The 14,668-nt window shown below is 38.0% G+C and overlaps 1 protein-coding gene and 1 long non-coding RNA gene across 4 annotated transcripts in view; one reads left to right on the top strand and one right to left on the bottom strand.

Moving 5' to 3' along the window:
- The window catches only part of PSPC1 (paraspeckle component 1), a 61,117-nt gene that overhangs the window by 27,432 nt on the left and 19,017 nt on the right, over positions 1 to 14,668 (top strand). Inside the window, exons 7-9 of one of the 3 annotated variants that reach the window (XM_081860489.1) lie at positions 1,885 to 1,942; positions 5,213 to 5,391; positions 9,195 to 10,005. The exons of the other annotated variants lie outside the window; for them this stretch is intronic. Of the exons in view, the coding sequence (XP_081716615.1) occupies positions 1,885 to 1,942; positions 5,213 to 5,391; positions 9,195 to 9,380 (423 nt within the window). The 3' untranslated portion in view covers positions 9,381 to 10,005. Of the gene's footprint in view, positions 1 to 1,884; positions 1,943 to 5,212; positions 5,392 to 9,194; positions 10,006 to 14,668 lie in introns of those variants that run through there. 3 annotated transcript variants of the gene reach the window in all.
- Positions 7,879 to 9,188, bottom strand: LOC309341355. Its single transcript, XR_014156257.1, has 2 exons — positions 8,430 to 9,188; positions 7,879 to 7,936 (listed from the first exon to the last, which is right to left on the bottom strand). It is a non-coding gene; the product is annotated as an uncharacterized lncRNA (long non-coding RNA).

The raw sequence follows: 14,668 nt of genomic DNA, 5'->3' as shown, positions 1-14,668 counted from the left end.
TTAAAAAAAATTCTGAAAATGGGTTTTCTCATTTAACCTATGATATTTGCACAGTTCCATTCTTGTGACTTCAGTGGAGTCTGCAGTCTGTGCTAAGTTGCAATCGATGTCAGGGGCGCATGGCTTCTCTCAGTATTCTAAACTGGCTTGTAAACATATTGTATTGAAGCTGTTTGAAATCTGATGCTTCAATATTTATAAATTTTATTAGGAAGTTTAATACTGTTACTGACCACTTTTAGTCTTACAGTAATTTTAATATTTTTGGTTTTAATCTTGTAATGGTTGGATATATTTATCAGAACAGCTTATTTATGTAGAGCTGCTTGACTTTTCATGGTTTTCTTGTGTGTATTGCCTTAGGTTGCCTCTGGTTGTAAGGTGGGAAAGTGGAAAACTGTGTGTCTTGACTTTATTATTCTGTGTTGCAGTTTTTAATAACTCCTTTCTGAATTTCTTCAAGTTATCTATTAATGGAATTGTTTGAAAACCCACACAAACTTTTAATCTCCAATAATATCTGTGTTCTACTAGCCTTTTGACTTCACTAAAAAGTCAGCTTACTCCCCCTTCCCCACCCCATTTTATGAATGCTACCATTAAGTCCTAATTTTGCTTTTGATGAATATTGTTCCATCTCTTTTATAGACCTGGTTTTTAGTAATGAATTCAACACCTGTGTTTTGCATGATTTGGATTGTAAGGGATAATATATTAATAGTTGTGTCTTTTCTTAATAGCACAGTTCAGTGTACTTGCACATTAATCTAAAATGATAAGTAGTATGATTTTAAGCCCATATGGCAGTATTGTAAACAAGTCCAATAACACACAGAGACACTTAATCTTCCACCTACACATAGCTTTTAGTTATTTGAAGGCTTGAAAAAACCCCTTCATTTTCAATTTTCTGAGTTTGCCTGCCTGATTCTTACTGGCCGAGACCATTCTTAATTCAGTACAGGCTACTGGTGAATGAGTATTTGCTCACCTGCCTTACGATAGTGACCTACTGCTGCTATTTGTATTCTATATTGTGAGTTTTCTTAATTTATGGCCATTGCACATAAAGCTTCCAGTCTGAAACATTTTTAAGACTTCAAACAATATCATTCCAAACGGCCCATTTTTTGATATTATGTGCTTGTTATTAAGGCTCAGAAGAAGAATAACTAAAAAACAACAACATACTTTCATGCTCCTAGGGGTCAGTACATACTATTTGTTCCGAATATCTCAGGATTGTGAGAAGAATCATACAAACAAATTAAATCCCTATACACTAATCTAAATTGTTGCTGATTCTCGATCCTGGTAGTTTCTTTATACTGTCTCTGGGTGCACTACGACCTGGTGCAGAAGTAATATTTCTCAAGCTATTATCTGTTGTCTGTTTGGGGACCAGAACATTGCCCCTGTTGCACTGGATGCCTGTACACCAAAGCTCAAGAATGTACAAGTTTGAGTTGAGAGTATGCAGTCCAGATGTGTAGTCAACCTCTAGGGGCTTGTTTAGTTGTTATCCACCTCTTTGATTCTGCCAGGTTTGTGATCAGAAGAGAGTCTCAACTTCATTTACTCCTCCTTGTTCCTTTGACCTTGAGCAAAAATAACATTTACACGAGATCCTCTATCTCTAGATATCTCAGTTGGAAGAATCTTGTGTACTTAAACTTTCTCAGCAAGCCCCAAATTGTAGGACTTCAATAATTTACTCAGTTTTAAAACTTCTTTTTTGCAGGATTCCTCTGATATTGCGTAAATCAGAAAATTTGATTTATTTTGTAATAACTGTGACAAATTAAGTTTTGATGTTGCTTGAAAAGATGAGAATGTTAAAGTAATAAGTGATAGGTTGATTGTGAAAATTATGTTTACTTTCAGAGAGAACAGGAAATGAGAATGGGTGATATGGGTCCTCGTGGAGCATTAAACATGGGAGGTAGGGATCTGAAGCAAAAGGCTCTTGTTATTTCAAAGTTTATTTGAGACTGTACATGTTACTTATGAGTATTATACATTGAGAAGTATTCTTGAAATATTTATTTCTGTAGTGAATCTTGTTCTTCAGGATTTTTTGTTTCAAATGTGAGTTATCTTAACATTAGGAAAAAGCAAATGAACATACTAAATATGGGCCGGTGGGTTGTTACTTTTTTCATTTTAAGACTGTTTCTGAAGAAAAGCAAAATACGAATTGTATCTAATACAAAAAGAAAAGGTCGTGGGTTTTAAAAAATTACTTCTTGAGATTCACTTATTTAAGTTTTTGAATACATTGCTATTTATGGAAGATGATTCTGGAAAACGATCGGAAACAAAGTACAATTAACATTTATCAAAGTCTCCTCATTGTAACTGGCATTAATGAAGCACCTTTGTGAAAATTTCATGCTCTATTAAGTTTAGCACTATGTATACAGTATCACCACAGTGATTTATTATGGGGGAGCACCCAATTGCCTGCTATGGTTTAGCAACTGAGAATGTGCTACACTCCTTCATGCTTTAATTCCCCCACTCTTCTAACCATGGCTAAGATTTTGTGGCCACTACTGCTTTCTAGTTATATCTTCTGACCATTCTGAAGAAACCATATTTGAACCTAGAGACATTATCTAATTATCCTTGTTGAGGCAAGATGCTCAAAAGGGTGGTAGCTGCACATGCTTCAGTCAGTCTTGGATGAAGCTGATTACCCAGATTCATTTCATTCTAGTTTCAGACCTAGGTTTGAAACTGAAACTGCTTCGGTTGTCTTCAGAGATGAAATGTGCTGAAGGAGGGTAGGAGGAGAGTGATGCTGCTGATTCTGTTGACTAAGAAAGCATTAAACAGTCCTGATTATCTTACGCAACATTGCTTTTTGCATGAGCCTCCCTGGCCCTTTCGATCTGAATGTGTGACCCTACTTCTCCTTGCTTCAGATTCCACCTTGTGTGGAGACTGGGCTGGCCTACAGAAGAAGTGAGGCCTTTACCATTGCAGCCCTGAAGTTGCTGAATGCTCTTCCATAGGACCAACCAGAAAAGCATTAATTAGATATAGCACTGGGTAAACTAAACAAACAATGGATAATAAAGAAGAAATTTGGGTAGAAGGGAAGGGGGGGAGTGCATATTCTCGCTGCTTAAAATTAAACCGTGGTTTAATTTGAGCTGGTTAGTATTGGTTACTATTAATTCTGAAAGCAAAAAGCTTCCTTTGTTGTGAATGGAAGCGCTAATTAAACAGCATGCGTTTTCAAATGGGCTGTCTGATTGAAAGCATTCTTTAAAAAATTCTTTAAGGTTCTTAGTGCACTTACAGTGAACAAAACTTCTATGAACACTGTCTTTAGAAATAGATCCAGGAATTTTTCATGCAACCAGCACACCCAAATAGAGCTTGACTCCACATGTTAGAAGAGTGTACCCCACATTTAACCTGCTGGAAAGATGTGTAGTTTACTCAGTGAATTTGCTGTAATTTCCAGATTTGTGGACAAGGATGGTGGGCAAGATGTCTTGTTGCCCATAAGTATACAACTGAGGCACAACATTTTGATGTGCACTTCTGGCAGGCAGACCTATATTGAACTGGCCTTTATTGAACTTCAAGCACTTTAATGTTGGAGCATAAGGTCTTTCCTCTCCCTATTACTAGGAAAGAAAGGGAGAGGCGTAGTTAAGTCAAATTGTCTACATAAAATACAGAAAGCTTTGGCACCCAGATTAATACATAATTCATACATGTGCTCAAATATTAGGCTTATATGTAATAGAATGAAAGTTCATTTTGTCAGTTTGTTTAAGTTCTTTGTTTACTTATGTTTAAGAAATATGCACTTGGTTTGAATATATAAGAATCCTACTACTTCATCATTGTTCTAGCCAAGCTTAGCTTGAGTAATTTCCCCAACAAAACCGTGTGTGTGTGTGTGTGTGTGTGTGTGTAAAAAAAGTTGTAAAAACAAAGTTGTGGCTGAAGAGTTACGAAGTCTAGCTAAGTAGACTTTATTAAAAGTACTTTATTTGAACTATTAAAATGACAGCTGAATATCATTTTATAGCTGTCCTTAACCAAATGCATAGAGCATACCATTCTTGTCACTCATCTCTGTTTCCTGGCACTGGTAAAATTAGAATCCTAAATTCTATGTTTCAGAGCCAAAGTAGGTATCATGGTGGAAACAATATTCTGTTTCTTCATGTTTCTGCCCTCGTTTCATGTGAAGCTGGTGTGGTAGAGTAAAGCTGATTTTTACACCCAAAAATCATTTATGTTAACCTCCCTGTGCTCCTATAATCCTAGGCATTTTTCTGCCAGTCCAGCTTTCTTCGTTTAACATATAGGAAAGACGTACAGGAGTGATGGAGTGTGGCAAGATAATTTGTGTGCGTATAAGGTTCAGGTCTCATTCATATGCCTCTTTTTCTATAACTTATTGAACATAAACCCCTGCTTTAAATGTAATGGGACACTGACTTGAATATACAAACATGTCCCTAAAATCATGGATCTCGCTCTCGCTATCTCTCTCTCCCTGTGTGTGCGCGAATATTTTTTAATACAGTGTGATGATTCCTTCTGCATTTCTATAATGTACAGTTCACATCTTATCTCATGGGTATTACTATTTTCCACTACAAGTCAATGTGCAGCTGTTTTTAAAAATGAAGAGGTTAACTACTTCAGTATAAATAAGTACAATGTGTTCACAAAGTTAAGGGGATTCATACTCTGATTAGTAAAGCTGAATAAGTTGCCTACTACTTGAACATAAGTACCTCTGGGTGACTTCTTTCAGTTTCATTCATTCTTATTTGCGCACCTGTGATAGTATCTTCTGCCGTAAATCTCTTAAGTTATTTTTATTTGTCTTGTGATTCAAATTTATTTACTAAAAACCATGGGGGGGGGAGAAGCTATGAAAAAGCTGCGTTACACACAAATGCTGGCACCAGGCCTCTTTGGATTGGGGCCAACTTGAAAGTTACTGCAGTTACCTGTATGAATTGTAGAGCTGAAACCTATAAACAGTTTAAACACTTAATTTCAGCAGTAACTTTCAGTAACTAACTTTTTCTTAAAACCTTATGGTGGAAGTAAATGTACAGTCTCAAAGGATAAAAGCAATTTGTTCATTTAATTGATGTTATGTATAGTTTGTTATTGTTGTAAATTTTAAAATTCAGTTAGGACAGCTCTAAGTGTAGACTGTTTTGCATAGATGCCTTTAGCCCAGCACCTGCTGGAAACCAAGGTCCTCCTCCTCCACCTCCAATGATGGGTATGAATATGAACAACAGAGGAACAATGCCTGGCCCTGCAATGGGTCCTGGTCCTGCCTTGGGACCAGAAGGAGCTGCAAACATTGGAGCCCCAATGATGCCAGATAATGGAACTGTGGTAATGTATCACAAAATTTTAATTTTGTCTCTACTTCATTGTGGCACATCTCTTTGCTGCAAAGATAACTTCACGCTAAAACTAGTTTAGAATAGACCTTTGAGTTAATAAATACCCTTTGAGATTGAAAAATAATTTAAAAACAAACTTAACTGCAGTTTTGCTGATATTGTTACTGACACTGTATTAAAAGTGATTATACCTGATAATTATGTACACAGAATTAATTGCCAAAATTGTTTTACAGTCAGAAGGCCGTTTTTCACACTTTTGCAATGATCAAAGTAGAGGAATGCAAAAACAAAACAATATATTATTTTATAGACAACAAATATAATTGGTCATTCTTATTTTGCTGTATTGGGGCAGGTAAACCTATGATATGATTGCTGTTGAAATGACACATAGTGTGAAGATATCTTTGATTAAGTGAATCTTAAGTACAAATTTAATTTGTTAACATGCTAGTGTTATACAAGTGAGGCTACAATTATAGAACCATCTGTGTGACTCAACACGCGGACTAGCTTCTTCAGATGGTTGGGTATAATTCACAGGTGGGCAGGCTGTGTTGGCAGACTGCATCTGGTTCTTGGCTTAATTTTAAAAACCATCTGCAGTGTGACCAGACCAGACCTCTGGCAAAAACATCCTTCTTGCAGGTCCACAATGAAAAGGGGTGCCCCATTCAGTCAGCATGTGCTCCCTGACAGTTTATCCCTAAATGAATGTTGCCGTTGGCAAGAAAATGGTTGCCTGCTCCTGGTTTAAGTTAACAGATAGAACTTTGTTTGTTGTGTTTTCCTGTATCAGTTTATTTTTGCTGAAAAGTCAAGGTGATTTTTAAACTTTCAAACAGTAAAAATGATTGCAGTGGAAACAACAGATGAAGCTCTTGCTGTCTCAGATACTCTCCAATATCTTGAAAGCTGGGCTATTTCTGCTCATACTGATTTTGAAGAGAAGTATATCAGCACCAGTTTTTTCTATGTATTTTACTCAGAATACTGTTTTCATGAGGGACGTGGGTGGCGCTGTGGGTTAAACCACAGAGCCTAGGGCTTGCCGATCAGAAGGTTGGCTGTTCGAATCCCCGCGGCGGGGTGAGCTCCCGTTGCTCGGTCCCTGCTCCTGCCAACCTAACAGTTTGAAAGCACATCAAAGTGCAAGTAGATAAATAGGTACTGCTCTGGCGGGAAGGTAAATGGCGTCTCTATGCACTGCTCTGGTTTGCCAGAAGCGGCTTAGTCATGCTGGCCACATGACCCAGAAGCTGTACGCCGGCTCCCTCGGCCAGTAAAGCGAGATGAGTGCCGCAACCCCCGAGTCATCTGTGACTGGACCTAACGGTCAGGGGTCCCTTTACCGTTACTGTTTTCATGACATATAGACTAGTCGGTTTAATAGGTCCCATGTAGCATGCAGAATACTGAAAGAGGCAGGTGGGCCTTTTTCTCTAACCCTTCTCATAAGGGAACCAAAGGAAATTGGCCTATATTATGTTAACATCTAATAAAGGGAAGGACAATATACAGTGGACCCTGTGGATATAAATTAAATTCATTCCGGGGGTCTGTCCGCAACCTGAAAAGTCCGTAGGCAGAGGCGCCGCTTCTGCGTGCAGCGCGATTGAGCATTTCTGCGCATGCGCACACAGAGTGCTTCTGAGCATGTGTGCGCGGTGAAGCCCGGAACTATACACTTCCGGGTTTGCCGTGTTCATAACCCGAAAGTTGCATATCCAGAGCGGTACGTAACTAGAGGGTCCACTGTATTGTGTTCTAAAAGGAGATGGAACTTGCGTTTATCAACATACCCTGAATGTTTTGTAGCATAATCATTTATGAAAACTTCTGGAAATGAGCTATGACAGTGCTGTTTGAAAATGGAATGTTGCTCTGCAGCTGGTTATTTTTTCAAAGAACTAGTAAACTTTTCAAAAAAAGAGCACACTTAAAAAAAACCAACTACTGTACTTCCCCATTACTATGCAGCCCCTGGTGCCCCCAGAAAGCCCATTCTTCGGGGGGGGGGGCTCTTTGGTGTTCGGTCCAGTAGTAGAAATTGGGAATTGTTGGAATTCTGTGTGTGTGTTTGTGTGTGGAAGTGTCTTCAGCCTATACAACAATGCCTTTTGGATCCAGTGTGAAGGACGTTTATTACTGTATTTCTATCCTGTCTTTCCTCCAAGGAGCTTAAGATGGACGTCTCCCTTCCAGTTTTTCTTTGTGGGCTGAGAGACTTTGACTAGTCCCATGTCACCCACTGATCTTCATGGCTGAGTGGGGATTTGAAGCCTAGTTTCCTAGGTCCCCAGTCCAACATTCGGTGTCAACTGCAGTACACTGTCTTACATTATTTGCTCAATTGAGCTCTCCAATTCTTTGTAATTTCTTATATGACTGAGCCTCCTTTCCAGATTTTTGGAAGGTATACACAGATAATACTAGAGGAAAGACAGCAGTGAAGTCAGATGGGGATTTAAAAAAAAATGTATATATTTAAATTAATGCTCCTAGATTCAAAAGAGCATGTAAGAACTTACCTTATTACAGATAGGTAGCCGTGTTGGTCTGCCATAGTCAAAACAAAACAAATTCCTTCCAGTAGCACCTTAAAGACCAACTAAGTCAGTTCTTGGTATGAGCTTTCGTGTGCATGCACACTTCTTCAGATACACCGAAACAGAAGTTTCCAGACCCTTCTATATAGTGAGAAGGTGGGGAGGGGTATTACTCAGAAGGGTGGTGGGAATGGGTGATTGGCAGATAGCTGTGATGAGCCTGTTGACGACTCTTAACGACTGCAATATTGCAGTCGTTAAGAGTCGTCAACAGGCTCATCACAGCTATCTGCCAATCACCCATTCCCACCACCCTTCTGAGTAATACCCCTCCCCACCTTCTCACTATATAGAAGGGTCTGGAAACTTCTGTTTCGGTGTATCTGAAGAAGTGTGCATGCACACGAAAGCTCATACCAAGAACTGACTTAGTTGGTCTTTAAGGTGCTACTGGAAGGAATTTGTTTTGTTTTACCTTATTAGTTCAGTTTGAACGTACGAGTTTTCTGAGTATATCTGAAAATGAGTATAATCTGAAACTATATCATAATGCAAAAAATATATTGCAAATTTTACAATAGCAGATTTTGTTGTTGTTAGTTTTTCAGCTGACAACAGGTTTAAATAAAAATGCCTAAAGGGTTTGGGGCAGTATGTGGCGGTTGAATGAGAATGAGCAGGTAGCTAATGGCATCTGGCTCCTTTTTTCCCTTCTCTAAAACTTATTTCCTCTTCTAACTCAAATTAGTCTACCTTTAACTTGAAATGTGCTATAGCTGGTTTTTACTTACCGTTTAAAGTATTGATATGTCTTCCAACAGAAAATGAATTGTGTTTCTGCTTACTTTATTTCAAGAAGAAATACTACTTTACACGTCTACCGTACAGGAGAATCTGCAAAATATATTTATTATACTTTTATCTCGCTCTTTATATTGAATGCTCTGGGGGGCTTAGAAACTGTTTCTCTCAGCATTTTTTTATCTCTCTTTTTTTTAAAAAAAAAAACTTGGATGTTAGATCCCTTCCCCTTTTGTCTTAATATACTGGAGGGCGCAACATTAGTTAATTTACTTTTCAGCTTATTATTAATATAATGACTAAAATTAATTGCTCCTTTCTTCCTTCTATGTATCATCCTGATTCTGCTGGACTATCTGCGATCTTCATGAAAACGCCACTTGGTTTCCCCCCCTTGGTTTTATTGTAACTAAAATGGTTCTAAATGGACTTAAAATAGCATTCTGAAAGATTCCCGCAAGGAGGCCCACCACAAATGGGTTCTCCTATGGTTAGTAGGGCAGGCTCCGAAACTCCTCAGCCGGCTATGGGTGGTGTAGGTGCCGTCAGTGGTGGACCCGGTGGCTTTGGTAGAGGAAACCCTGGGGGCAGCTTTGAAGGACCTAACAAGCGTCGCAGATACTGAAATTTATTTCTTACTTCTGAGAAAATTGATTGACTATCTGGTGTTATGCCTTTATAATTTTAGCTGTTACCTTGAAAACGGTTTTATTGTTAATGTAGTCACCAAACTTTTTTGGGGGGTGGGGTGGGGGAGTAAAACTTACTTTTTTGTATTCAGTCTTAGGCTTTAACGTAGAGCAGAAATAATGTGCTTCATTTTGCATGTCTGATGTTTGTGACTTCAGCAAAATAAAATGTGACCATGCTGTGAAATTTGTGAGTTCCATACTTACAATAAAATATAATACAGATCTGCTTAAATGATTTTGAAACATTGTTATGAATTCTTTCCCTTAACTTTCTAATTGTACGCATAGATTTTCATTTTTCTTCGAAAAGCCTATCTTCTGAAAATTAAATGCTTTATAGATTGTGACTGTATGGAAATGAAAGTGCAGCTTACAACTCATGGAGCAAATGTTGAGGCTTGTGCAACTTTAGAACATCTGAAACATTCAGTATGACTTTATAGATCTGTTTTAAGTTGTTCTCACCAACATGTACAAACCTAGTTGCAATGGGAATGTCATAATAATGTATCCTGTGTTCAGCTTTCAAATAAACACTTGAAAAAGTCTTGAAAAATCTCCCAAGTAGTAAATATTCACCTGTGGTTTTGGATTATGAATAATAATTTCTTCGCAGGAAACAAAACTCGAATATTCTTTAAGAAAACCAAAATCTTGTTAACTTGGCTGGTAATTGTGTGTTAAAACAGTATTTTGCCCTGTTGTTAAGGGTTTCAATGGATTGTGTAGGTTGGCTGTTGCCTTTGCAGAAGATTCATAAAGAATATGAGTTGGCAGTATAGGTTTGAAGACCTTTCCTTCCTTGATAAAGTTACTTTTTTCAATGCTCTTTACTACTACTGTATATGTTTTTTATCTCACAGCATGAAAAAATATCTTCCATGTTATAGGGAGCTGGCTTACTATATATATACAGATAATGATCATAACTGCTGCTGTTTAGCTCTTGCCATGGGCAAAATGAGTTTGCATTTGGTTCTTTCATTTAAGTACACACATTTTCAATAGGATTGTTGGTGCAACCTTTACCTAGCTTTTTAAAGGCATGCTGTAAAGTAGATACAATGTACAAAAGCTTGGGCAAAATAATACTGAGAATTCCAGTTATACAATTCATATTAAGTAGAGGGATGAGAAGTTACTGACATATACCAATATTTATATACCAATATTGTGATTATACTACAAAATGTTTTTCATTAATGTAAATATTGCATGTTTGCATATGAATACTGTTAGGTAACATTCTATTAAACCTCAGTGTGTTGGAGTTATATGGAAGACCAGTACTTCTGAATAAGTATGGTATATTATGTGAGCTGAGTATGGTTTTGCAAAATATGTGGTAACACCTGTCCCCCTATTTCTATTTCTGCTAAATCAATATGAGTGTTGGACTTTTTAAATAATTAGAAGGAAAACCCTGTATTCCTGGGCCAAGACAGGACCCTAGTGACCATATTTTCATCAGTGTAACATTTTAGAAATACTGGTTTTGGGTGGGTGTTTTGTTTTACTCTTCATGGGTGCTGCATAAACTAAATTTGTATAAAATCTGATCTAGATTATCAGTTCCAGGAATTTATATTTGTATGCTGCTGTTTGGATCCTGAAGAAGCAGCCATCCTCATCATATGGAAGGTGTGAAATGTAAAATAATGCAGGAAGATGGTAGCCATTTAAACGTAAGAGCAAATGGCTTTTTCCTGCCCTCATTTTACTCTCAACTTTCTAAAAAGGAAAGGTAGAGATAATGTGGACCTTACCAAGAAGATGAGTTTCTTTGACAAATGACTTGTATGCGTAAAATTGGTAAATATTGGTGCATTTTCTGATACTTTCTCAAGAGTTGCAACACTAGAAAATGAGGTACTTGATAATGGGCTATATTGGAGAATGTTAGATTACTCTTCTACACAATTCAAGCAATAGATGTAGGAGGTAAATCCTTGTTAGTAAAAATATTAATAACTAAATGGTTCACAAGCAACTCATGACCTCTGACTTCACGGTTTACAGTCACCCCACCCCACAACAACTTGTATTATCTGTGACTCAACTTAACCCCTGGTGAAGTGGACTATGGCGGCTTATGCCATAATAAATTTGTTCTTCTTTAAGGTGCCACAGGACTGTTGGATGCTTTAATTGATGAAATAGTTATTCATGCAGTTTAATGGATGAATTCCTGCTTTAATGCTACTACCCGATCTCATACAAAATGGTTTCATTAGGTAAATGTGTGAAATTATGCTTCAAAGGGCTTGAGACAGCTGTTGGTGTTGTGAGCCGCATTATCTTCAGTGGAGCACACTTGGAGGAATAATAATGAGCTACATTTTCTGATGTTTACAAGATTTTAGGCAATTTCCCATTTACTGAGCACACACTGAACACTTTTCTATAATTTTGAATGTGTAGAAAATTGTATTGATTTTACTAATTCCAGCATTCACTCTATATTCACTCTATATTCACTGAGGTAGTTTGCATGTGTTTTTTAAAAAAAGCTAAACGACACCCCACCCCCCCGCAAGTCATGTCATGTGTATCTCAACCAGAGCCAGGGCTTTTTGGGCTGTGGCTCCAATGTGGTGGAACGCTCTGTCACAAGAGACTAGGGCCCTGCGAGACTTGACATCTTTCCGCAGGGCCTGCAAGACAGAGCTGTTCCACCAAGCCTTTGGCCAGGGCACAACCTGACTCCCTCCTTTGGCAATCTTCACAGAACTCTAGCCCAATGGTTGCCATCAATTTGATTTGAATTAATTTTATAATGAAATGATTTTAGAATGTTGTATTATTTTATTGTTGTTAGCCGCCCTGAGCCCGGCTTCAGCTGGGGAGGGCGGGATATAAAAAAAAAATTATTATTATTATTATTATTATTATTTGAAAGTGTGGTGTCGACTTAAGCCAGTGATAGTTCATGTAAACTTCAAGTAAACTTTGTGACCTAATGACTACTTCTGTCTCAGAAAGCCACAGCACACAAGTTAACACAACAATGGGCAAGATAAAGCAGTTCAGCTATTACTTTAGTTACCAAGTGTTCCTTGATAACTTTTTGTTTTGAAATTGTTTTTTAACATCAGTGTCAAACTTCTCAGTTTTCGCTTTTAGTGTTGGAGCGAAAGCTAATGTTTTCTGTGAACTTTCTTTGAATTTTAGAACTCAGTACTTTATTTAAAGCTAGTTTGAGCATTTTGGTATCCAAAATAAAAGCAAAAGTGTTGGTTGAGCTGTAAGCCTGTGTTCGGGTGGCACACTGAGCCCAAACTATGGCTTAGCGTGGCACAGCAGTAGAACAACCAGGGAAGAGCAAAGCAGCTGGGATCTCCTTTCCCAGATTCTACACGCTCATGCATTTATGCTAATCCATGGGTTAGCTTTGTGTGACATGGGAACCAGGCCATTGTGTTAAGTTTTAATAAGCAAAACATTTATTGACCATAACTAAAAGTTAAGTTAGTAGGTACACTACAGAGCTGTTATCCTGTCACATTATTTTATTGGAATATCTTGTACTGGGATTGAAATAAAGTAAAATTTCGTAGAATTCTATATCATGATTATGATTCTGCTCTAAGGATATCTTCCTACTTGAGTCTGTAACCTGTGAACTTTTAAATTATATGAATCTCAGAATACACACCAATGGTTTTTATTCTGGTTGTGTTCTTCAAAATATACTTTAGATTTCATGGATACGCAATCAACATAAAATAATGTTTATGGTCAGATTTTTCTGTTTTCTCCTGGTTAGGTGTACTATAAAGAAGAAATACAATGATTAAGTTGTTGGGACAACTTTTCCAGTTTAAGTGGAAATGAAATCTGACAAAGACACAAATTAGAAGAACTTACTCTGTCGCAGTGAAAATGGCAAAGCCATCCTGTAGAATTGATTTGAGTAATACTTGTCTTGTCCACTGGCCCACCTGATGATGTTTTTGGTAACCTGCTGTGGTTACCAAAACCTCTTGCATCTCATCCAACTTGGATTTTTCTTTAACAGCACCTAAACCAGAAGTCTCCTCTGTTAAAACTGGTCTGGCTAAATTTGAGTTGTAACAGCCTGAGGATGTTTTGCAAGGTTCTTATAAGAGTCTTGCCAAATCCTTCCCACATGTTGTGGATCCTACCTTTTCCTAGTTGATTCAAGATGTCAAGTGAGGCTTGTTGAAGCCATAAAACTGAATATCTCCTTGAGGACACACAAGAGTCCCTCCTTGGATCCTTTAGATGCAGGAAATAGGTCATTCTTCAGTATATCTTAGTTTATGAATGTGATAGTTGCTGACATTGAGCCAGCTTCAGGATCTCGTGGATGAGACTGATAACACTGGAGTATTATAGTGTTACCAGTATACTAGTGGCACCATTAAGCATTTCCATTTCCTCAAATTCGAGTGAGATAGTGCAATTAGGAATCATAGTTGGAATGCCTAACACGCTGTGCAAGAATTAATAAACTGGCACTCAATCCTGACTGGAGGTGATAGTAATAGGTGGGGATTGGTGACTTATAAACGCTAGATGAGCTCACAGCTTGGTGATACCATCCTGGATTCCTACCACATTAAACATTAGATTAGATTACTGGAATGTATTTTATATGGGGATTCCTTGAAAATTACTTTGGAAATCACAACAGTTACAAAATGCACCTGTTGGAATCAGATAACTGAATTCTGTCAACCTCTTGTCCTAAAGACAGGCACATTTGTTTTACAGGACAAATTCAGAATATTTTGGTTTGAATTTTAAGACCTATTGCGTATCTGAAAGAACTCAGTGTTCCTTATCTAACTTCTAGCTCCTCCTTGGTGGTAACACCCCAGTCGTGCAGCTCTGTGTTCAGGGCAGGTCATTTGATGTTTCTCCATGCAGACTTAGGGGGCAGGTGAAATAAATATGTAGTCATCAGACATGGTTGTTAAGCTGGAAAATTGTTCATTGATCTGGGCTGACTGTTCGTTATTTGAACTGACTTACGGTGTGTGTATACTGATCTCTCTTGCTTGTTTGTTCCAGCTTGGTATCTTTTGTTATAAAGCATTTAGAGGAGTGTATACTGGAGCGCTATAGAAATTTGGGGTGAGATCCAACATGCAAGGCGACGTCTCTTCTTCCCTCCCCCCTGCAGCTACCAGCATGCCTCCAAAAATCAGTTCTGGAGGGTTGGGGGACCCCTGGAGCAGATTTTGGTGGTGTGGTG

The sequence above is a fragment of the Podarcis erhardii genome (assembly GCF_964252035.2).
Source record: "Podarcis erhardii genome assembly, chromosome: 4".
Classification (NCBI taxonomy): domain Eukaryota; kingdom Metazoa; phylum Chordata; class Lepidosauria; order Squamata; family Lacertidae; genus Podarcis; species Podarcis erhardii.
Note: the sequence above shows the minus strand (reverse complement) of the source record. Positions and strands in the feature narration are given on the sequence as shown.